This window comes from Phragmites australis, chromosome 5 (assembly GCF_958298935.1).
Source record: "Phragmites australis chromosome 5, lpPhrAust1.1, whole genome shotgun sequence".
In the NCBI taxonomy this organism is placed as follows: Eukaryota; Viridiplantae; Streptophyta; class Magnoliopsida; order Poales; family Poaceae; genus Phragmites; species Phragmites australis.
Genome location: NC_084925.1, coordinates 39,015,222 through 39,034,726, shown reverse-complemented (window position 1 = coordinate 39,034,726; position 19,505 = coordinate 39,015,222). Strand labels below are relative to the sequence as shown.

Here is a 19,505-nt window from a genome sequence, read left to right as displayed (position 1 = left end):
TATCTGGTTTTAAGCAGAGAAAGGAGACTTTTAGACGCGAATGAAGAAGCAGCGAAGCATCTTATTACCTCCGCAGGCCGCAGCGCGTTATTCTTCTTCCCCGCACGTTGTTATTTGAAAAGCTTTGGGTTGCTTTGCTTTTGTATGTGCGCGCGCTGATGGTGCCTTTTACACACAACTGGCGAATAAACAATTCGGCGGAGGAGCATCATACCCTGCCCTGGCCGGAAATCGGCTTGTCGGCAGCGAATCCGCGTATCCATTTGCCATAAAGTCTTGGGAACTCGTGATTCCTGCAACTTTACTGGTATATATGCGTTCAATTTTTTTTATCAAATCGAACATTATAAATTCGATTTGAATTCTAACATTTTTATTAGATTTCAAATTGTATTTCACATATCTAAATTTTAGAGATTGAATTAAGCATCCGAATTTAAGTAGGATTCAACAACCTTATCCGTGTCCGTGTCTATATTCATATCCAAATAACACTTTACTCGACTTCGTCTCCATTGCTAAAAGCAACCAGTTCGGTCGGCCAAATTTTTCATGTCAACTGCGCAACAGACTAACAGAGTCAAGTTGGCAACTGCACCAAAATCACCTGTTCTGTGAAGGTTTAAGGCATAGCCGAGTCCAGTTCGGTTTGCTGGGAGTAGGACAGCGAGTTAATTTCCCTTCACGTTGTATCTTCCTACGTGGTAAGCAAAAGGTTATCTCGAGCCTAAACAAAATCTTGGGCGTTCACATAGTCTTCAAAATACCACTGGAATTGTTAATTCATCGTCTGAAAATTCTAGCTATTTTCAGTCAAATTTTGTGTTTTGATTTCTTAAAAAAATTGTTTTGCAAATTTCTCGCATAAGCTCCTAATGGACCCGGAGTAAATATAGCGGACCCAAAGTAGTTTGTAGATAAGTAAAACAAAATATCACTCGAAAGATAAATAGCAAAATACAATGTTAAAATCTTAACAGCTGCTTTTATTAGAGGAAACTGGAAAAGTATATACTACACTAGTGAGCAGTTGGGTTTTTTGTTGCTTGGAACAGGGTTTGTTTGTCCATGTAAAATAAGGAAAGATTCCATACTTTGAGTAAGAGGAGATGACGTGGACGCAAATAATTGAAGTGGGAGCTAGTGGCATCTGTCTGACTTAGATATGTTGTTTTTTTCTTTTACTTTACCTTTTAGTTAGCACGCAGTCATGCTGGCCAACTCTTTAGAAGAAAGAAAAAGGCGGCTTTGATGTTAATGTCATGCATTGACTTTGGGTTTAATCTGAACTTGCACATACACACATGCTTTTATGTTAGAATATATAGGCCAATTATATTTGAGAGTAATTACTAATATATCTTAAAGGTTCAACATGTGAATATTAAGTGTAGTTTTTTAATCCCACCTTACTAATATATGTGGAGAAAGATCAACTTAAAAGGAGTTATGTCATTCACAATATTAGCTTATATGGATAGGAGGACTAAAAAACACATACGCCTCGTTGGGCTGAGGTTGGGGTGAAAGGCGCGGGTGCACGACATATACGTAAATAGCATATCTTGCAACCTTTTTTTTATTCTTTTGCTACTTGGAAAAGTGGTCAACATGGTTTTGAGATACAAAAATCGTGTTCTCATTGTATACCTATCAGCCGCCACCACAAAGTAACGCACGTGTTAGGATTTTTATCTCTTTCTCTCCGCTGTGCCGCCATATATAAACTACTACATACCGTTGCGCCAACGTGCACCGATGATTGGAAGAGCAGATCTCTGGAACCCATAGCCCTTGAGATCCTGCACCAGAAGGGAACGAATGAAGTTTTTGCAAGCACTCGACGCGACTGCTCACGAGATGTTTTCTCTACGCTCTCTTCATCATCTTCTTGTGCATCATCATTATGATGGCTTTTACATCTCTTTCTGCTGATCGTTCACTGTGATCAGATCTGATTTCCTCATATCTGTTGTGCTTAGTATTATATTGTTTCTATCATCAAGTATATTAGAGATATATGTGTAGACACGGTACATACATGTCTACAATATACTCTTGCTATATGATTATGTTAGTTTATCTGTTCATGTTCATGGTTTATTTATGGATTAAAATAAACTTAAAAGTGTTTTTTATCTAATATTTTAATAAGTCGATGCATAAATTTACTGTTCACATAATCACATGCTGCTAGAGAAGGCTACACCAAGCAATATACCGTTTTAAGCATGTGTAGGCTTGGCAATGATTGTTAGAGAGCCCAGCCAGAGTACCACCAGCATAGGAACGGGCCGAAATTCCGGCTTAAATATGAAGCAACATGAGATGAAGACTTCTACAGTAGAGATAGGCGAACCCGAGGTGACTCTCTTCTGCCATTGATTGGCTTGGTCTCCCCTCTCATTCGACGTCATTGCCAGCGCAGGAGGAAGGGGAGGCTTGTTCCTCGTTGGTTGGCTTGTATATACCGCCTAGGTTTCTAGATCTTGGAGGTTAGGTTTTCCTCATCGAAAGCTTGATGTGGGGTGACCATATGGGGCTTTTGCTTCCTTCTACGACCTTTCTGACGACGATACGAGTCCTTGTGGCCTCTCCAACGGTGCGACAATGAGGTATGTACTGTTCACTCTAATGGTTGGGGCGGAGGTAGATCTGCTCCCCTGGGTGAAGTTTTGCTTTATCTACATCACCATAGCTTCCTTTGGGTTGATTTATGGTGATGCTGGATTTGTCTTCCGGGTCAGTGCCATTGGCTTACTGCCTGTTCAGGTCAACGAGGATGACGACCGATGTGCTTCAGGGGTGGATGTTGCGGCTTCTCAAAGTTGGATGTCTTCTCCGGTGGCCCTATCTTCATGTTTCTTCTCCACCACCGATGGTCCGACGAGCAGCGTAAGGATATGTCGTGAAGAAGATGATACTGTGGCGCTTCAATATCTTTTTCTGTTTTCCTAGGGTCTTGCTTGCAAAAGGTTTTAAATGGAGAAGGGTTGCAGTGGACCTTCTTGTAATTTCAACCTTCTCCCGGGAGTGTTCCGTAAAACAAGAGGTGTAAGCGCTGCGCTTTTAAAGTAGTATAAACGGGCTTCCTGCCCCTTCCGGAAAAAAAAAAGAAAAAGATATGAAGCAACAGTACTTTATGCCGATTGCTGAACAGGCTCTCTGCCGGTCTATCTCGATCTGGAGCTGGTGACCAGAAGTCCAGAACAGTTGATAACAACTTGTTCATAGTAGTTGTATCTCAATCAAAAGAACAGCTGATAACAACTTGTTCATAGTAGTTGTGTCGATTAGTTGATCCTAATCGATGCCTGGGTTTGGACGTTCGCAAGGACATATCTTCCTTTGCCAAAAACAAAGTTCCAATGAACCAGCCCCCACAGCACTGTTCCTGTTTGCTTTCGGACAGGAGCCCGTGCCTCGTTAGTTTCTGCAAGTGCCGTCGTTCTCCGTGCGCTCCGCCCGGCAGCGACGTGACCGCGACATGCGGCGGTAAGGCGGCAACAGGGGCGAAGCGAACAGTGACGTGTCCCCCTCCCCAGGTGTTGCGGCCACCCAATCACAGCCGCACAGCGCGGTTAGTTCGTTAGGTCCATAGGCTTTGACCGGCTCCAGGCTCCGCAGTCACGGAGCCCCGCTTTTATTTTAAATCCTTCATATTTTAATACAAACCTTTTGGTCGAGAGAAAAAAACGTGACATGACACGTTTCTCGTTGACAACTCTGTCACGTCACTTGCGTGAAAAGCAAGACCTTGTTGAACGGGTGGTGCCGACACGACAGACATGAGTAAATGGTAAGGTACGTTTGGTCATCTAAGTTTACTATATCTAAACTTAAGTCATAAATTATACATAAGTATTTTTACTAATTTTATTATATTTTTGTCTCACACATTATATATTTAGTTTTTTTATTAACTTTGTCACTTGTGTTTAATAATTTGTTAGTTATATTTTTCTATCCTAAATTATATTTGGTTAATTTTAGAGTGATACATTTAGAGGATTTTTACAGTACACCTAAATGAGTGCATGCCGTCTATTTTTCTCATCTGATGGTTTACATTGATATAATGATACTCTATCGCCCATCAGTATTATGGGTATCATTAAAAAGTATCATGGGTATCATAAGGTTAGGATTGGAAAAAAATCATGATAAACTTGTAAATTATATATTTAATTAGGAAAGGTCAAAATATTAGTTTATTCTTCGGATAAGTTTTCACTTATTCTGTTCATTTTATTTATTAGGGTTTCCACCCTTCGTCGATCGATCTTGATGGGTGGTGAAGGTCCGAAGTCCGGTCAGTCAATGACGTAATTACCCCTAAGGGTATCAAGATAATTACAATAATACCTAATAAAATGGACGGTTTGATCATAACAATGATACTCTCCATCATCTAGTATCATGATGTACTGTAAAAGTTCTCTAAATTTAAACGTGAACCAAACAAATTCTTATTTCTGCAAACATTTCCAATAGTTAATATTAAAATAAAAAACAATCGTGCTTGGATCGTTCGTGATCTCTTGGCCGATGATGAGTGAGTCCAACTGACTCTAGCTGGAGAATAATCGCCTTTCACACGCACCTAAAGCGACCGACTCGTGTTTGAGTAGTGAGAAGTTGGCCGGGGAGGATGAGAGAATTGTTTCGATGGCCATGAAGGTGAGCGACAGACAAGCTCGAGCGCGTCCATCTCCGACCTGCTCGCATCGATTACTAGTCAATATGTTCCTACCCACATCTATGAACGTTAGCGATATTGCTAGCATGTGGCTTGAAAATGCCATGGCAAATTATAGGCTTCCTGATAGCCTACGGGTGAAGAAGATTCAATGCAGTCATCCTCATGCGAGAGTTGTTAGGTTCCCAAGTCTCCTGGAAAATCCAAGTGGGAACGAGGAATGATCCGCAGGCGGTTCGTACGCTCTAGAAGTTTGTGGCGTGGGGGGTCAGTTCACAAGGATAAGTACTCCGTAGCTAGTCTCACCTAACACTCATCTTCCCTCCATGGGCCTTCACTCCTTCGATCAGGACGCAGATAAAAATAAATAAAAGGAACACGATAATTCCAGTCTACTATTTCATTCCTTCAGGGTCCAGTTCCTCCCGAGCTCAGCAAGGGATCCCTCGGCCCTCGCCTTTTCCACTTTGAGATCTCGTGCAAAAAATTGCCTTGGCCGGTCTCGCTTGTTGCCGTTACTGGTCCTGTCGCCGTCGCCGCCGTCGTCATGGACTCATGGTACTTTTGAGCTGAAAGCCTGAAACTAGATAAGCTGCCACACGGAACGCTGGTTGATGAAAGGCTAGCGCACTAGCGAAGGACATGGCGAACAGCGAATCGGCCGAACGATTCGCTGCAAAAGGGAGCGCAGGAAAAGTGGCCCCTCTTGCGTCGACAGGTTCAGCGCGACCGTGCTAATCCCCCGGCACGCGCAGCTCGCGGACCTTCCCAACAGCTTAAAATATATTTTTTTGGAAAGTTTTTCTCTTGGTAACTTTTCATTTTTGAAAAGTATTTTTAAAAAACTTTTGAGCTCAAAAGTTTTAAGATAAAAATTACCGAGAAAAAAATTATCGTACAAAGTTTTTAAAAAATTACCGAGAAAAATTCTTAAAAAACGCATAGTGCGCGAGTTAGTCGCTCACGGATGCGGCTGAATTGGGATTTTCAGGTTCAGCGACGTTGGTCTGTCTGGCGTTGGTTAGCTCAGTTGTACAACTGCTCTGTAGCTCACTGCAGGAGCCTCGGTGGCGTTTGCATGTAGCATGGGAAAGAGAAAGGGAAATGAAGTAAGATAAAATGAGGTGGGTATGGGATATTGTTATAAGATTTTATTCCTAGTTATTTGTTTGTAAAATTAGTTATAATGATCAAAATACCCTTTTAAAACAAAGAGATAGCTAATGAAGACTAACATAATGATAAGCAGTTATAGAATTTTTCGTAAGTTTCTCACCTCTGTTCCACCTGTATCCCACACCCTGCCCTCGGTTTCAAGGTCGGAAAAGAAGGCCTCGTATCAACCCCTCATTGGAAATATGTGGCTTATTCCGATGAGGGCTCTGGACTATGGCTAACTCAAGTTTCAAAAAGGCCCAGTCCAGAACCTTGACCGGCTCGGGATGAGATCCAGCCCAACTAAGCCTCCCGCAGCTCAGATTCCGGAGCATTACGTAGTACAACACTGCAACCAAACCATGTGTCTGATCCATCCAGTCTCTTTGGATAATACAAGTCATAGCAGAAACAGCTGTGATCGATTGAAAGGCGAGGGACATAATATCATACGTGTCTACACGAATGATTTGAAAGAAGGCAGCTGATCGGATCGCAAAACACCAACACCTCCAGTTGCCACCTTCCTGTCCCTCGCTCGATCGCCGCAGCAATAATACCAAATCCCGTGATTAATCATGCATACTGCTCAAAATCTTGCAGGACAAAATTCTAGTTCATAATGTTAATAACTCGATCATATTATAATTATTAGCTGCCACCCAAGGAATCAAAGAATCACAAACGCATTAATCCCTAGTCCCTACACCTAGCTTTACAACCTGTATGTGCCAATACGCATGGGGGGAAATAAAGTTGCGATGCCGGATGAATCATCTGTAACCATTGTGCCAATAGCTTTTTTTTTCCTTGAAAGGATGTGCCAATAGCTTTTGCAACCGATCTTAATATCCCCTGGATCTCAGCTGCTTGCCACGTCAGAGCGCCCCCTGGCTCGGGCGACGGCGCCGGCGGGACGTCCCCGTCGGCGCCCGCGACTGCGCGTCCTCATGACGACGGTCTTGGACTCGCCCCAGGCCGAGAAGGTCTCCCTCTCGTCGTCCGAGTTGTCACATTCGGGGAACGGTCCCGACGCGTACCGCACCGCGTCATAGCACACCGTGTACGTCATCTGCCGCACCCTGAACGCGCGCATCGCGGCGCGCTTCTGCGGCGTCATGACGGCGTAGCCGGCCGTCATGAGCCCGAGGAGCTCCGTCCCGGAGCACTCGCCTGCGGCGCTGGCGCCGACGCGGAGGACCGGGTCGGCGCGGCAGCCGAGGATCGTCAGGTCGGAGAACTCGGACGCGAAGGGCGCGTACTTGTAGTTGACCTTGTACTTGCCCCCGTCCGTGGCCCACGCGGAGCCGTCCCAGACGGTGGCGTACACCGCCATCGGCTTCGCCGGGAAGTCCCCGCCCATGTCCGGGTGCCGGATCACCTCCCGGATTGGCGTGTCGTCGATATAGAAGCTGCATACACGCATACGACGCGATCACCGATCAGTTTGTGCGCGCGCAAATCAATACCAAAAGTTAGCGCTCGGCGATGTTTGAAATGCGTACATGATGTGTGTGGGAGCCCAGAGAACGGCGTAGCGGTGGGCCTCGAGGGTGGGGTCGAAGGGGAGGAGGTAGCGCTCCTCGCGGCCGCGGGCGGTGCTGCCGTTGCCGTAGACGTTGGTCTGCACCCGCCACTGCCCGCCCCACCGGCTGCCGAGGAACTCGAAGTCCAGCTCGTCGTGCGTCCTCTCGTACACGTCCCCATTCGACAGCTGCAGCATCAATTTTTTTTACAAACTTCAACAATCAACACTGATGCTCCATCAATTAAAACTCAAAAGACAGTCCTAATGAACCCAAGCCATGATGCCAAATTGCCAATGCAGTCATGTGTTGGTTGGAATCTCTGTAAGTTGCAATCTTGAACTACTACAGAGCAGTTGAATATTCCATCTAATAGTAACCCTGCACATTATTCACTGGTGTGTGAACAGAAACTTAACTACTCATGGATTTAGCGTTAACTTTGCTTTTACTCGTCTGATAAGGATAAATGGGGATGATGTCAGCCATCTATAAGGTTTGTCACCTGCTCCGTAGTATCTTTTGAGCAAGTGACGGTATGTAGCACGTGAAACAGGGCGTAATGTCTGTTGTGCTATATTTACTAGGAGTTTAAACCAAGAGGTAATGAGTTGTATGAGACGTTTTCAGTTGTTACTAGATCTCATGAATTACACTCCCTCCTTCTCAAAATATATGACATTTTAGTCTCTTCTATAATATTTAAAATATATAAGTTTCACGATTTTAAGGTAACTTTATCAAAGTTTTTCAATTGTACTGTTCCATTAAGTACCTTCCTTTCCAATACCAGTCTTATTTTTAATACAATAAATAATATCAATAGTGGATAAAATAATCATTTTATCTTTTATTTTAATACTTATGTTAAGTAGTATACCCGACAGCTGTCTAACTGTTGTATATGCCCTAATATCAAATCAGTGCAACATAGAAATCTATCAGAGCGCGAGTGACTCGGAAGGGAACATTTATTCCGGGGGGCAGGCTGCGCAGCCTTTTCCATGTGGCTTGCACTGTTCCTCTGTGCCACAGGACATGGGCGCAACTTGCAATGGCTCGCCGGTTTAGGCAGCGCAGCCGGAGCAGTTGTTGAATCCGTGTTGACACGCCATGTGAACACAAGAACCAACGGCTCGAAAGAGCAGCAGGGATAAGCTGCTCGTAAGAAACTCGCTTTGGATAGGAATGTTCTAAGATCAAATCAGAATGTCGTGTTATCGATCATCCAACACTTACGTAGAAGGCGACGACGACGCCGGCCGTGTAATCCTTGGGTAGCTTGACGGACGTGCTGAAGAAGCCGTGGAGGTAGTAGTCCGAGGAAATGAACCCAGAACCTGTGCAGAACAGCAGCAGCCTGCTTATCAGAGACCGTATGAAGGGCAAGAACAATGAGAGACTCATGTCGTACACACACACGAGGTGAAAAGAGAAGGGGCGGAAAGGATGATAAACCTTTGCGAGAAGATGCACTGCGTAACATACCGGAGCGGCGGTCGAGCAAGAGGCGGACGCTCCTGTCATCCGAGGAGCGGACGAGGTTGCCGTTGCCGAACAGCGGCGAGAACCGTTCGTCGAAGGCGACGCTCGGCACGTCGAAGGCGGAGGCGGCCACGGCTGAAAAGCACACCCACGTCGCGACGGCGAGCAAGAACCTGGCCTTCGCCTCCATGGCTGGCCGTATAGCTATAGCAAGCTTCTACACGGTGACGCGGCTGGGTGCTCCCAGCCTCGAATCGACCTCACCCACTGCCTCGGCTTCTCCTCCTCCCTTGTTCACCACCCTTCGATCAAGAGCCAAAGCCCCCACGCGTTTCTTGGTTTGGGGGCTGCCCAATAACCTTGGCTTGTTATATACGCGGTCTCGCTAGATTGGTCGGAGCCGGAGAAGAGGGAGTGGGGCCAGATATGCGACGGCGATGTGTGGAACCACTTTTTCTCTGGGTCGCTGAGGGAGGAAATTGATTGTTTGCCACCCTCAAAGGTGGCCTTGGCCAAAATTATACTCTCACCATGCAACACTCTAAAATGCTTCTTTCAACATTGTCAAAAAAAAAAAAATGCTACTTTCACTACAGGGCTTTGACTATTTGCCACTCTTGAACCATTTTGCCTTTGACCCCACCTGTCAGTTCTTTCTCTATTTATGTGGAGAGGTATGTTTGCAAAATTGCATCCGATGTCGCTAACGACATCCTTATCGTGTTGCTCGAGTGCCCCGACGCGTGCATCCAGGAAGAGGCCCTGGTGGCGATGTTTGTGATCACAAAGTGCTAAATTGTCAACGTGGCAAGGAAGAGAGCGACATTTTTAAGTGTTGCATGTTGAAAGTGATATTTTAGCAAAGCCCACTCTTAAGTGATTTTTTTTTTTCAATTTTCTCGTCGCTGAGGTGGTTTTGGTTAGTGCCGTGTGGGGTCCCCCGTGGCGGCTCGCTTAAGCAAAGAAGGAAAGAAAACAGCAAGAACGAAACAACGAAACATAGGGGAGTAGAACTGTGCATCAGTTTGTCAGGAAAAAAAAAGCAGGGCCAACGTGGTGGGTAACAATCACGTATGCAACAGCTAAGCTTTGCTGGTGACGGGGAAGGCATGATCCTAAATGTGGTTTCCCGTTGCCTTGTCCTTTTCCTAGTCATCAAAAGGTGGCAGCTAGCGTAAATATACAGTGCATCTAAACGCATTTTTGCAGCAAATTACCGGGTTTGGATTCACGATTAGAATACTTTCGGATGGCGCGCTCATGGGTTTGGAGTTGGGATCATCGTGGGAAGGACGGGAGGGTAGTGTTACGCGCACATCATTGGGGTGTGGTGGTGGTGGGAGAGTTTACTCGGAGGGTGGCGCGAGGGGAGCAGTTGGGCAACTGCTGTGCCCAAATCTGCACTGCTGCTACAGGCCATCCATCGAATTGGCTGGCGTGTGCGCCACTGTGGCTGTTATAGATAGAGATAAGACGTGGTCAACTTGTAGAGCATGACCTGCAGATAGCTATTGTCGATTGGGCCTGTTCCTGATCCTTTACGGTTTGTTACAACCGTATCGTAATCAATCTGTATCTGTCTCTGGTATATAAAGCATACGAGGCCTACCAGCACTAGTCTCGCGGCAAATCATTAGGTCTTCCAACTGCTGTCACCTGCCACCGCCAGTATGGCGCGTACATTGCATGTCCAACAAGGCACAAGCTGTACTACGAGCGCAACGTCCTCCGCTTCTTTTGTCCGTTTGCGTCCTCTCCGTAGCATCCAAGGCACCACACCAAGAGCTGCCTCTTCAATTTCACGATAGCACGAGCCGCAATCAACCTGATACAGCACGTAACAGAGGACTGTACGTATATCTGTGTCATCATCCCGGAGGTAGTCAGGTGGCAAGCATTGCACGATGAATTCGAGCTAGCCTCCACTACACAGCCGCTAACCAACAAAAGATCATATATACACGCGTCAATGAACCTCAGCAAAATACTCCTACTATCATTAGAGTACTCTCAGCGTCTTCAACCAAAAAAATAAATAGTGTATGCTCCGTAGTACTCACACAGCAGCGCCGCCAAGACCGAAAGAGGCAAGACGTTATACATAAAGAATGGGCGTTATACATAAAGCAGCACATGATATGACTAGCGAGTAATGACCAGGCACGACTGGGCAGGCCCCCCATTTCATGTGCGCCGCCCCCCAAAAACAACACACGCATGGTGATGCCCTCGGGCATGCGTCAAAACTCCCGAGGCTTCGAACAGCGCGCGCGTGGGGTCTCACCCGCCCGTCACCCACCACGATCGCCAGCCACCGGTTGTTCCCTTGGCCGTTTGAGCCCTTCCGCCGGTAGCTTGCGGACACAGCGGAGGCGGACGCTGTTTGCCCTGTGAGATCGCCTCGTCTCGAACAATTGTATGGCCAATGAGACCCGCGCGCGCGTGCGATTTGGTTTCACGGGTGCATATGTAGCTAAAAAAGCTGCGTGCGTCCAGGCACGATTCTTTTTTTGTCAGCCCCCGCTTCGTTTTTGCCGAAGTTATGGACCTTGCCGAGTTGCCCGAGACCGCCAGTCTGAAAACACGGCACATGACACATTTGATCCCACAAGAACGCCAGAGTTTGTTGGCAGGTTGATAGCTAGCTAGTAGTAGGCTAGTAGCTAGGTTTCGTGGACGACCTTTTTCTTTCCTCTCCCTAGTAGATGGCTTGGATCGCCATTGTGTCCAACTACCAGTTTATTGTGTCCAGCTGCCAGGCATGCATGGGACCTAAGCTATATATACAGTATACCATTTGACAATTCTGATCAGTCCAACGCCATTAGTCCATCACTGTAAAAACCACTATTCAGCGGCCTCCCATATGCTCTGGCCATTGCAGTTTGCAGAGCGAGGATAAGTGGATAAGCTTCTTGGATTGGGGTTGGGCACACAAAACAAAGACGGATCGCAGCATCACGTGGATACAACCCCCACCGTGCTGCACAGTGTTTTTTTCTCGGAGCAGCTTCATCTTCCGGCTAATGCCTTCGAAAGAAGTCATGCGGTTAAGCTCCCCGGTCCTTACTGACAAGTGACAACTGCTTGCCATACCACTTTGCATTGCCCCCTGCTTGTTCATTTGCCAAAAATAAGCATCTCTAGACTTGGAGGCTGCCATAGATCGACATTAGTAAGCATCTCTAGAGCTAGCATGTGGTAGACTTTGAGTGGATGTTACGATCGGTAGCTATACGGATACGAAAATGCTATTCTACGACCCGGCTGTCCCACTTCGTTCCAACTCCGTTGCTACAGTACTTGCACTACGGTACACAAGTCGGAACATCGGTCGGACGGCAAGTTGTACGTATAGCAGTTCTCATATGGATATACCAGTGCATTTGTTGTATCCAATACCCTCGATTCTTAAAGGAGAAAATTATAAGAATCCACTTGCTAGGTAGGGGTTTTAAATACCCAGTGTCATCTCGATTCATTTTCGTTTTAACAGATGTAAGTTTTGTGTTTTTAAATTTATTTTATGCCTCGTTTGAGATTGCTATTGTGTGATCTCCAACATAGCAGATAAGATTGGAGATATTCTAGGATGCTCCAAGCACAAATAATTATATTGAAGTTTATTCGAGTGAGAGAATAAAAAAAATGACGGTGATGACTAGATCTAGAAAACATACGCGGATCCGACAGCTGCCACATCAAACTCCAACTGGTAGATGAATTTGTTTCACAGAGTTGGAGTGGCCACGGCGTTTTGTCAACAGGCCAGGGGAATTCGAAATGCATAAACCTGTGGGTGTTAGACTGTAATAAATTCATGTGTAAGTAGATATTGAACCTCCCTAAATTTTAAATGGATTTTTACAATTTTATATATTCAAAGTGGCTAGTTTCCATTCAGAAGCTTCTATTGCATCTTAGACGATCGAGTAGGACTGCAGTTATCTTGTGTGTTTCGGCGCTTGCTTAATCCCGGCCGTGCTGGTCCATGCTTAGGTAGAGCCGGTCAGCTCAATTGCTCGAGCTCGGTGGTTTTGTGGGCTGGTTTCCACTTTCCTACAGCTGTGCCACGTGCAACAGTGCGACGAAAGCAGCAGCTGGCCGGACAGCTTGTCATAACGCCATTACGTGGATCACACGTGACTGGTCCTCTCAATCCTTGCTCATCATCAACGACGTCCGCTAGGCGACACGAAAATGCATAAAGACGGATTAGAGCATCTTTAATGATAAGAGATGAGTATATTTTTTAATATTATGATTAGCAGGATGTCTCATATGTTATAGAGAAGAGAAGTGAGTACTTAGCTTTTAAAGAGGAGAGATAAAGAGCTAGCACTTGTAAGTCCCTCAGTATCTTTTTTTACTTAAGATATGAAAAATTGTGAACGAAGAGGTTTATATAAAATTTTAAAAATATGCCCTCTAAACTAAAAGATAATAACTATCCATAATCATTAGGTATGCCCTTACCAACTTACTCTGCTACCGTAGCTGGCTGACTGCTGACATGTCCGTCGTTATGTTTCTAAATCCAAGATAAGCTAGAAAAACAGAGTAGCACTAGTGTTTTGGTCTAGGGAATCAACTGAAAAAAATTGAAAAATTACACGAGAGAATGGTAACCGCTACTGTAAATGTGACAGTCAGAAACGCACAGCTACTAATAATATCCAACGGCCAACAGCTCGTCGTGCCGGTCTGGCAACATCGGACAACGGTGATTGGTGGAGCCCTGCTCGCCAACAGTGTCAACTGCCAAGGCATGCTCCTGCTGTCTGCCCGGTTCTGCCTCGCAGTACCGTGGGCGATCTGATCTAGGCTAGCTATGGCCAGCCGCAGTGGCCGCGCCCCTCGGTGCTTGGGCCGCACGTTGTCAGCGGACCGTGGGCTAAGCTGCCGCTGCTTGCTTCAGATTCCGCTGGGCTTCAGATCTCACTATATGGGCCGCGGCAACAAACCGGAGGCCCATCCTTGGCGGCAGTGACCAGATTCCCCTCGCGAATTCCAGAAGCCAGCCACGAGCGACCACCGACGCGGAGTCCTGGTCGACACCGGCGGGCGGGCTAACCTTAACCACCAAGGCACGCCACGGAGCCGTTCCACCCTCCCGTCATAAATACCCTCCCGTCCCCACTAGCAAGGCTCAGATCAGATTCCGATCGTCGCATCTTTCTTCCCCAGTTCCCCCTAATCTCCTTGTCGTCTCCCGTGTCGCGGTTTCCAGGGACGCCGGAATCTCCTCTCGTCCCGCACGCAAGGTACCGATTCAGCCCCCTAGTCCGATCCCCATCTTTTTTTTTTTTTTTTTTTTTTTTGCGAGGAGTCCGATCCCCATCTGATACAGATGTTGCCCCGGTTCGATTAGATCGTGTTTCTGCGGGTTGACTCGATCTGAAACCTAGGGTTGGTTGCGATTTGGGATTTATTCGTTCGTTGCGCCTTGTTTGTGCTTGGAGTAATCTAGGGTTTGTATGCAGCGTGGTCGCTTGCGATTTAATCGCGCGATCTGGTGCGATTACCTAGTTGAGGATTATTGTCTGGTAGCTTGTGATTTTAGATCAGGTTGGTGCGTAGGTTCCGGAAATTCAACTGGCTGGCTTTTGATTTGGACGTAGTTGCTTCCACGTTTTGGGACTTTGTCCAATTCCCGTAGCGCATGTTTTGGCCTGTGATTGAAGCTGATCAGTTGTATGACCCAGCCTGCAACATATAGTTCAGATCTTACTTGCACGTGTGGGGGCAGATTGATGATTCAGTGATATTTGTTTCATTGGTCTGTGATCTATTTATCTAGTTCCGTTGGTCTTTAGGTGGTTTATTTACTGATGAAAAACATGGGATTAGAGACTACTTTCATCTTGGTGCAGGATTTATTGCGATGTGATTAGGAAATCTGAATTTCTGATTTATTTGCGCTGTGCATTCACCATTTATTTCAGTGATCTTGTTATTTTTTGTGAAATCGAATCATTATGTGCAACTGAAGCTAGTAAGGGATTACAGTGCAATGCTTTGACTAGTAGTGCTGATGAATACTTCTATAGAGAAAAACACAAATGCATAAATTCCAGATAGGAAAATATAAGGCTTTTTCTGTGTCGATGTAGTAACCAAATCAGGTTTGCTGTTTTCTTATGAATCTTTACTGGATGGATGGTAAAATGTGTGCTGTGTTAATAATTATTGTACACATGACTGTCTTGTGATATGATCGTATTAATTTGTTAAAACCAATTGAGGATTAGTTGGTGGTGCATCTGTCTTCTATTCGATATGCATTTTTGTAAAATTATATGTCAATTTAAAATGTATGTTTTCAAGATTTTGACATGATTCTATATTCTATAATGTCTGAAACAGATGCAGATCTTCGTTAAGACCCTGACTGGCAAGACCATCACTCTTGAGGTCGAGAGCTCTGACACCATTGACAATGTCAAGGCCAAGATCCAGGATAAGGAAGGCATTCCACCTGACCAGCAGAGGCTCATCTTTGCTGGGAAGCAGCTAGAAGATGGGCGCACATTGGCTGACTACAACATTCAGAAGGAGTCTACCCTACACCTTGTCCTGCGTCTGAGGGGTGGCATGCAGATCTTTGTCAAGACCCTTACAGGCAAGACGATCACGTTGGAGGTCGAGAGCTCCGACACCATTGACAATGTCAAGGCCAAGATCCAGGATAAGGAAGGCATCCCCCCGGACCAGCAGAGGCTCATCTTTGCTGGCAAACAGCTAGAGGATGGTCGCACGCTGGCGGACTACAACATCCAGAAGGAGTCTACCCTACACCTTGTCCTGCGTCTGAGGGGTGGCATGCAGATCTTTGTCAAGACCCTTACAGGCAAGACGATCACGCTGGAGGTCGAGAGCTCCGACACCATTGACAATGTCAAGGCCAAGATCCAGGATAAGGAAGGCATCCCCCCGGACCAGCAGAGGCTCATCTTTGCTGGCAAGCAGCTAGAGGATGGTCGCACGCTGGCGGACTACAACATCCAGAAGGAGTCTACCCTACACCTTGTCCTGCGTCTGAGGGGTGGCATGCAGATCTTTGTGAAGACCCTTACTGGGAAGACCATAACTCTTGAGGTTGAGAGCTCCGACACCATTGACAATGTTAAGGCCAAGATCCAGGACAAGGAGGGAATCCCTCCAGATCAGCAGAGGCTCATCTTTGCTGGGAAGCAGCTGGAGGACGGGCGTACCTTGGCAGATTACAACATCCAGAAGGAATCCACTCTTCATCTTGTCCTGCGCCTCCGCGGTGGTGGTGTTAACTAAGCGGTCGAGCAGCAACGTCTGCTACGAAATCAATACTGCCATGCACTCTCTGTGGTGTAGTGATACGGTTCCTTGGGGGTCTAATGCTACTATTCTGTTGTTATGTGTTCAATGGGCTGTCGTACCCAGTACCCAGTACTTGGTTTCTCTGGAGACATAACTAGCTTTGCTTATATCTGCTGTTCACTTTCTATTTCCTATCTGGTCCTTTTGCTCGTCTATTATGATTGCTTTAGATTTTGTGTGGATGATCGTAGTAGCTATTCTTTCATTAGGGGTGCGTTGTATTTTATATTTAACCTGCCTGATTTTCTTTGGCCATCAGGCTTAAGGCAACGTCCCTGTTTGGATGGATGATTTGACTTTCCATGTTCACCTGGATTAACATATCCCGTCGTCTTAGTTTTCTCGTCCCAGTTTTCGTAAGCCTACGATGGAGGCTCTAGTCTCTTGAGCTAGATGCTGGTTTTCGCACCCGGCTTTCTGCAGTTTGCGGCTTTGCAGCTTGTGCTTGCGTTTGTCTGATCTGCTATTGCGCTCACGGACCGGAGCCTGAAAGTCAAGCGGCAGCGTCCAACTTCTCTTATTGGTCATTTTGGTGATTTGTGCTGCGCATGGTTTCACATGAATGCAGGGAAAATACCAACGAATTAGTAACGAATGCACAAGCAAACTAATTTGCATTGTTTTCGTACCTGTGATTTGCAGTTTTGTGTGACAAGTTCGAAACTTACATTGCGCGCAGGCTGCAGGCAGACCAGGCACTACTGGCAGGCATGTCCTGCCCCTCTCGCTCCACTCTCGCTGTGCAAATCCGCGGAACCAGGCTAGATTTTCTAACTTGTGGCGAACTTTATTCAGTTCTCGCAAGTCGTAACCAGTCGACACAGCCTCCTTGCTGCATCCATGCCTTTCCTATCCATCCATCCAACCATGTGAGGCGCAGCCACACTTGGGAGAATATACATGGGTCCTGCAACTCGTACTTGGATCGAGCTTATCCATTCCTACCAAACGGGACACTATTTTTACAGGAGTTGTTAATGCCGGTCCCGGTGCACAACTTGAATTAACTTCGAAAAGAAAAGAGAGATAGAGGATGACAGCTTGAAATTGAATCTCTGTATACATGCTGTTTCTTCTTGCTTCGGCTGGCCGTTTCTCCAAAGGGACGCCCTGCATCCACCTAGTTCTGGCCTGCAGCCGAAAATGATGAATTCCAATACGGAACGCTCCTAGTTCTGCAGCTCGCGCGTGCGTGCGTGCCTTTCTTAGCCAAAGATCGTGTGTGAAGGCACTCAAGCTAGTTGTTTGGTTTGAAAAATGTGATAGGTTCATCTATCACCACCTTATTTTTCATAAGCACATGATTTGTGGAACCAGGGAATGGATAGTGAGAGCAGATGGTAGGCGTTCGTTGAATCCACCAGTCAATTTTTCTTCTCTGCTGTGGACCGTCATCCTGCGCACGATGAATGCACTGCGTAGCACTGTAATGTGACTGGAACGGTCTTTGCCATGGCAAAGCGTTCCTTACCAAGTTGGCAGGTTGATGTCTGTTTCTTCTGCTCAAGCTCCAGCATTATGTACGTATGTGATCACTATATATTTGTAAGATTCAAGTTGGAGTTGCATGGGCGTTTATTTATTCTCCCCTCAGGTTCTGGATGCCGGAATTTCTAATTTTTTAAGAAAATAGATAAAAACATTCGTGTTTTTTCATCACGAGATGCATATAAACAACAATTGATTATTATTACAAATACCGGCATAATTAGTCAACATCACACAGGAAAAAATATGATAAAAAGAAATAAAGTGTCATAAAGCTTACAATCTATAACTACATAATCATCCGTGTTTGATGAAAAGCTTTATCGCCACCACCTCTAAAATATGACAAACTTTTAGACACCCTTCCCTTTGATCTTACTTGTATAGCAGTCTTTGGGACCTTAGTCAGTAAATATACACAGGAGGGAAAATTAAAATGTAAAGAGGCAACACAATAATTTAACCGAGCGTTATATTATTAATCTTCATAATTACTATTTTATATAATACTAATCAATAGTTAAGTCACTAAATCCACCATTGTATACAAAATAAAAGATATACACGGCCGCGCGCAAAAAACCTTAAATGTGTGCGTCTACCCATCTACCACAACGAAGAAGAAGAAGTATTCATCATCATCGCCACGGTCTTCATCCTCGCCGACCTCCTCCTCCTCATCCGAGCTTGCCCAAAGCCTCTTCATCTTCGGTTCGTCGAGGAAGTAGTCTCACACACTACCGTCCTTGGTGGGGGACCCCACTGATTTGCTGTAGCTTGAAAACTGCGCCTCATCTGAGCTCTTCGGTGGGGCCTCTGCCTCGTCTTCAAACAACGGCGCTGATGTGGGTGTCTTGGCAGGTGAAGGTGGAGGCAGAGGCGGCGGTGGAGTGGCCAAAGCGAGAGAAGAAGCGCGTCGATCCATCGCAACAGTAGTGGAGGGGAGAGGGTGGATCAGATAGATCGAGTGTGAGGGCGAGAGTGATCGAGTGAAATATATAAAGGCGTTCAGAAGAAGTAGAGCAGGTGGGCGTAAGAATTCGTATGGTTTTTGGGATATCTCTTTCGGTTTGTAAATACAATTGACAGTGATAGTCATTATCACCGTCAGTTATTAAAACACATCTTTTCTGAATTGATATAACTGTTGGTTCGTGTTATCAATCAACAGTGATGTATCACCACCGTTTCTTGCTATCTTAACTTTTTATGTGCGTCTTGAGCTTACGAACCGGTAGTGAAAGTGGGTAGGGATAACCCTTTCTGTAGTAGTGACTGCTAGTTTTTAAGGTGTTCAGGACAATTAATTGTCTCATAGGGCGATATCTTCTGTCTAGATTACTCGAAATGCTAGTTTCATTCGTAAAAATAAACTTGTTATTGACGAGGATATATACTCCCTTCATCTCAAAATAGATAACGTTTTAGCATCTTCTATAATGTTCAAAATATACGATGTTCTATAATTTTGAGGTAACTTTAGCCCAAGTTTTCCAATATTTACTCCCTCCATTAAGTAACATCATTTTTAATGCAAGTCTCATTTCTCATGCAATAAATAGTATTAATAGAGGATAATACGTCCATTTTATCTTTCACCTTACTACTTCTGCTCAACTCTTAAACATTATCTATTTTAACATAGATGGAGTAATTAATATTATATATTCCCTAAATATCGTATATCTATAAAAGATATATGAGGATGGTCTGTATTTTACTCGATACGAGGATAGACATAACATCAATGGAGTAGGATATGAAAATAACATACTTAGAAGCTAATTGTCCTGGAA

The 19,505-nt window shown here is 45.4% G+C and overlaps 2 protein-coding genes across 3 annotated transcripts; one reads left to right on the top strand and one right to left on the bottom strand.

The window, feature by feature from the left end:
- Positions 1 to 6,404: 6,404 nt before the first annotated feature.
- On the bottom strand, positions 6,405 to 9,528 carry LOC133919570 (probable xyloglucan endotransglucosylase/hydrolase protein 30). Of its 2 annotated transcripts, none has more exons than XM_062363998.1 (4): positions 8,839 to 9,528; positions 8,620 to 8,720; positions 7,360 to 7,568; positions 6,405 to 7,266 (listed from the first exon to the last, which is right to left on the bottom strand). In XM_062363998.1, the coding sequence occupies exons 1-4, from the start codon at positions 9,053 to 9,055 to the stop codon at positions 6,717 to 6,719; spliced, it is 1,077 nt and encodes a 358-aa protein (XP_062219982.1). In that variant the 5' UTR covers positions 9,056 to 9,528; the 3' UTR covers positions 6,405 to 6,716. The 2 variants fall into 2 exon arrangements, with proteins under 2 accessions (XP_062219982.1, XP_062219983.1); XM_062363999.1 differs by having other exon boundaries at positions 6,413 to 7,266; positions 8,869 to 9,528.
- A 4,336-nt stretch (positions 9,529 to 13,864) lies between these two features.
- On the top strand, positions 13,865 to 16,348 carry LOC133919569 (polyubiquitin). Its single transcript, XM_062363997.1, has 2 exons — positions 13,865 to 14,129; positions 15,232 to 16,348. The coding sequence occupies exon 2, from the start codon at positions 15,232 to 15,234 to the stop codon at positions 16,153 to 16,155; it is 924 nt and encodes a 307-aa protein (XP_062219981.1). The 5' UTR covers positions 13,865 to 14,129; the 3' UTR covers positions 16,156 to 16,348.
- The last annotated feature ends 3,157 nt before the right edge of the window (positions 16,349 to 19,505 follow it).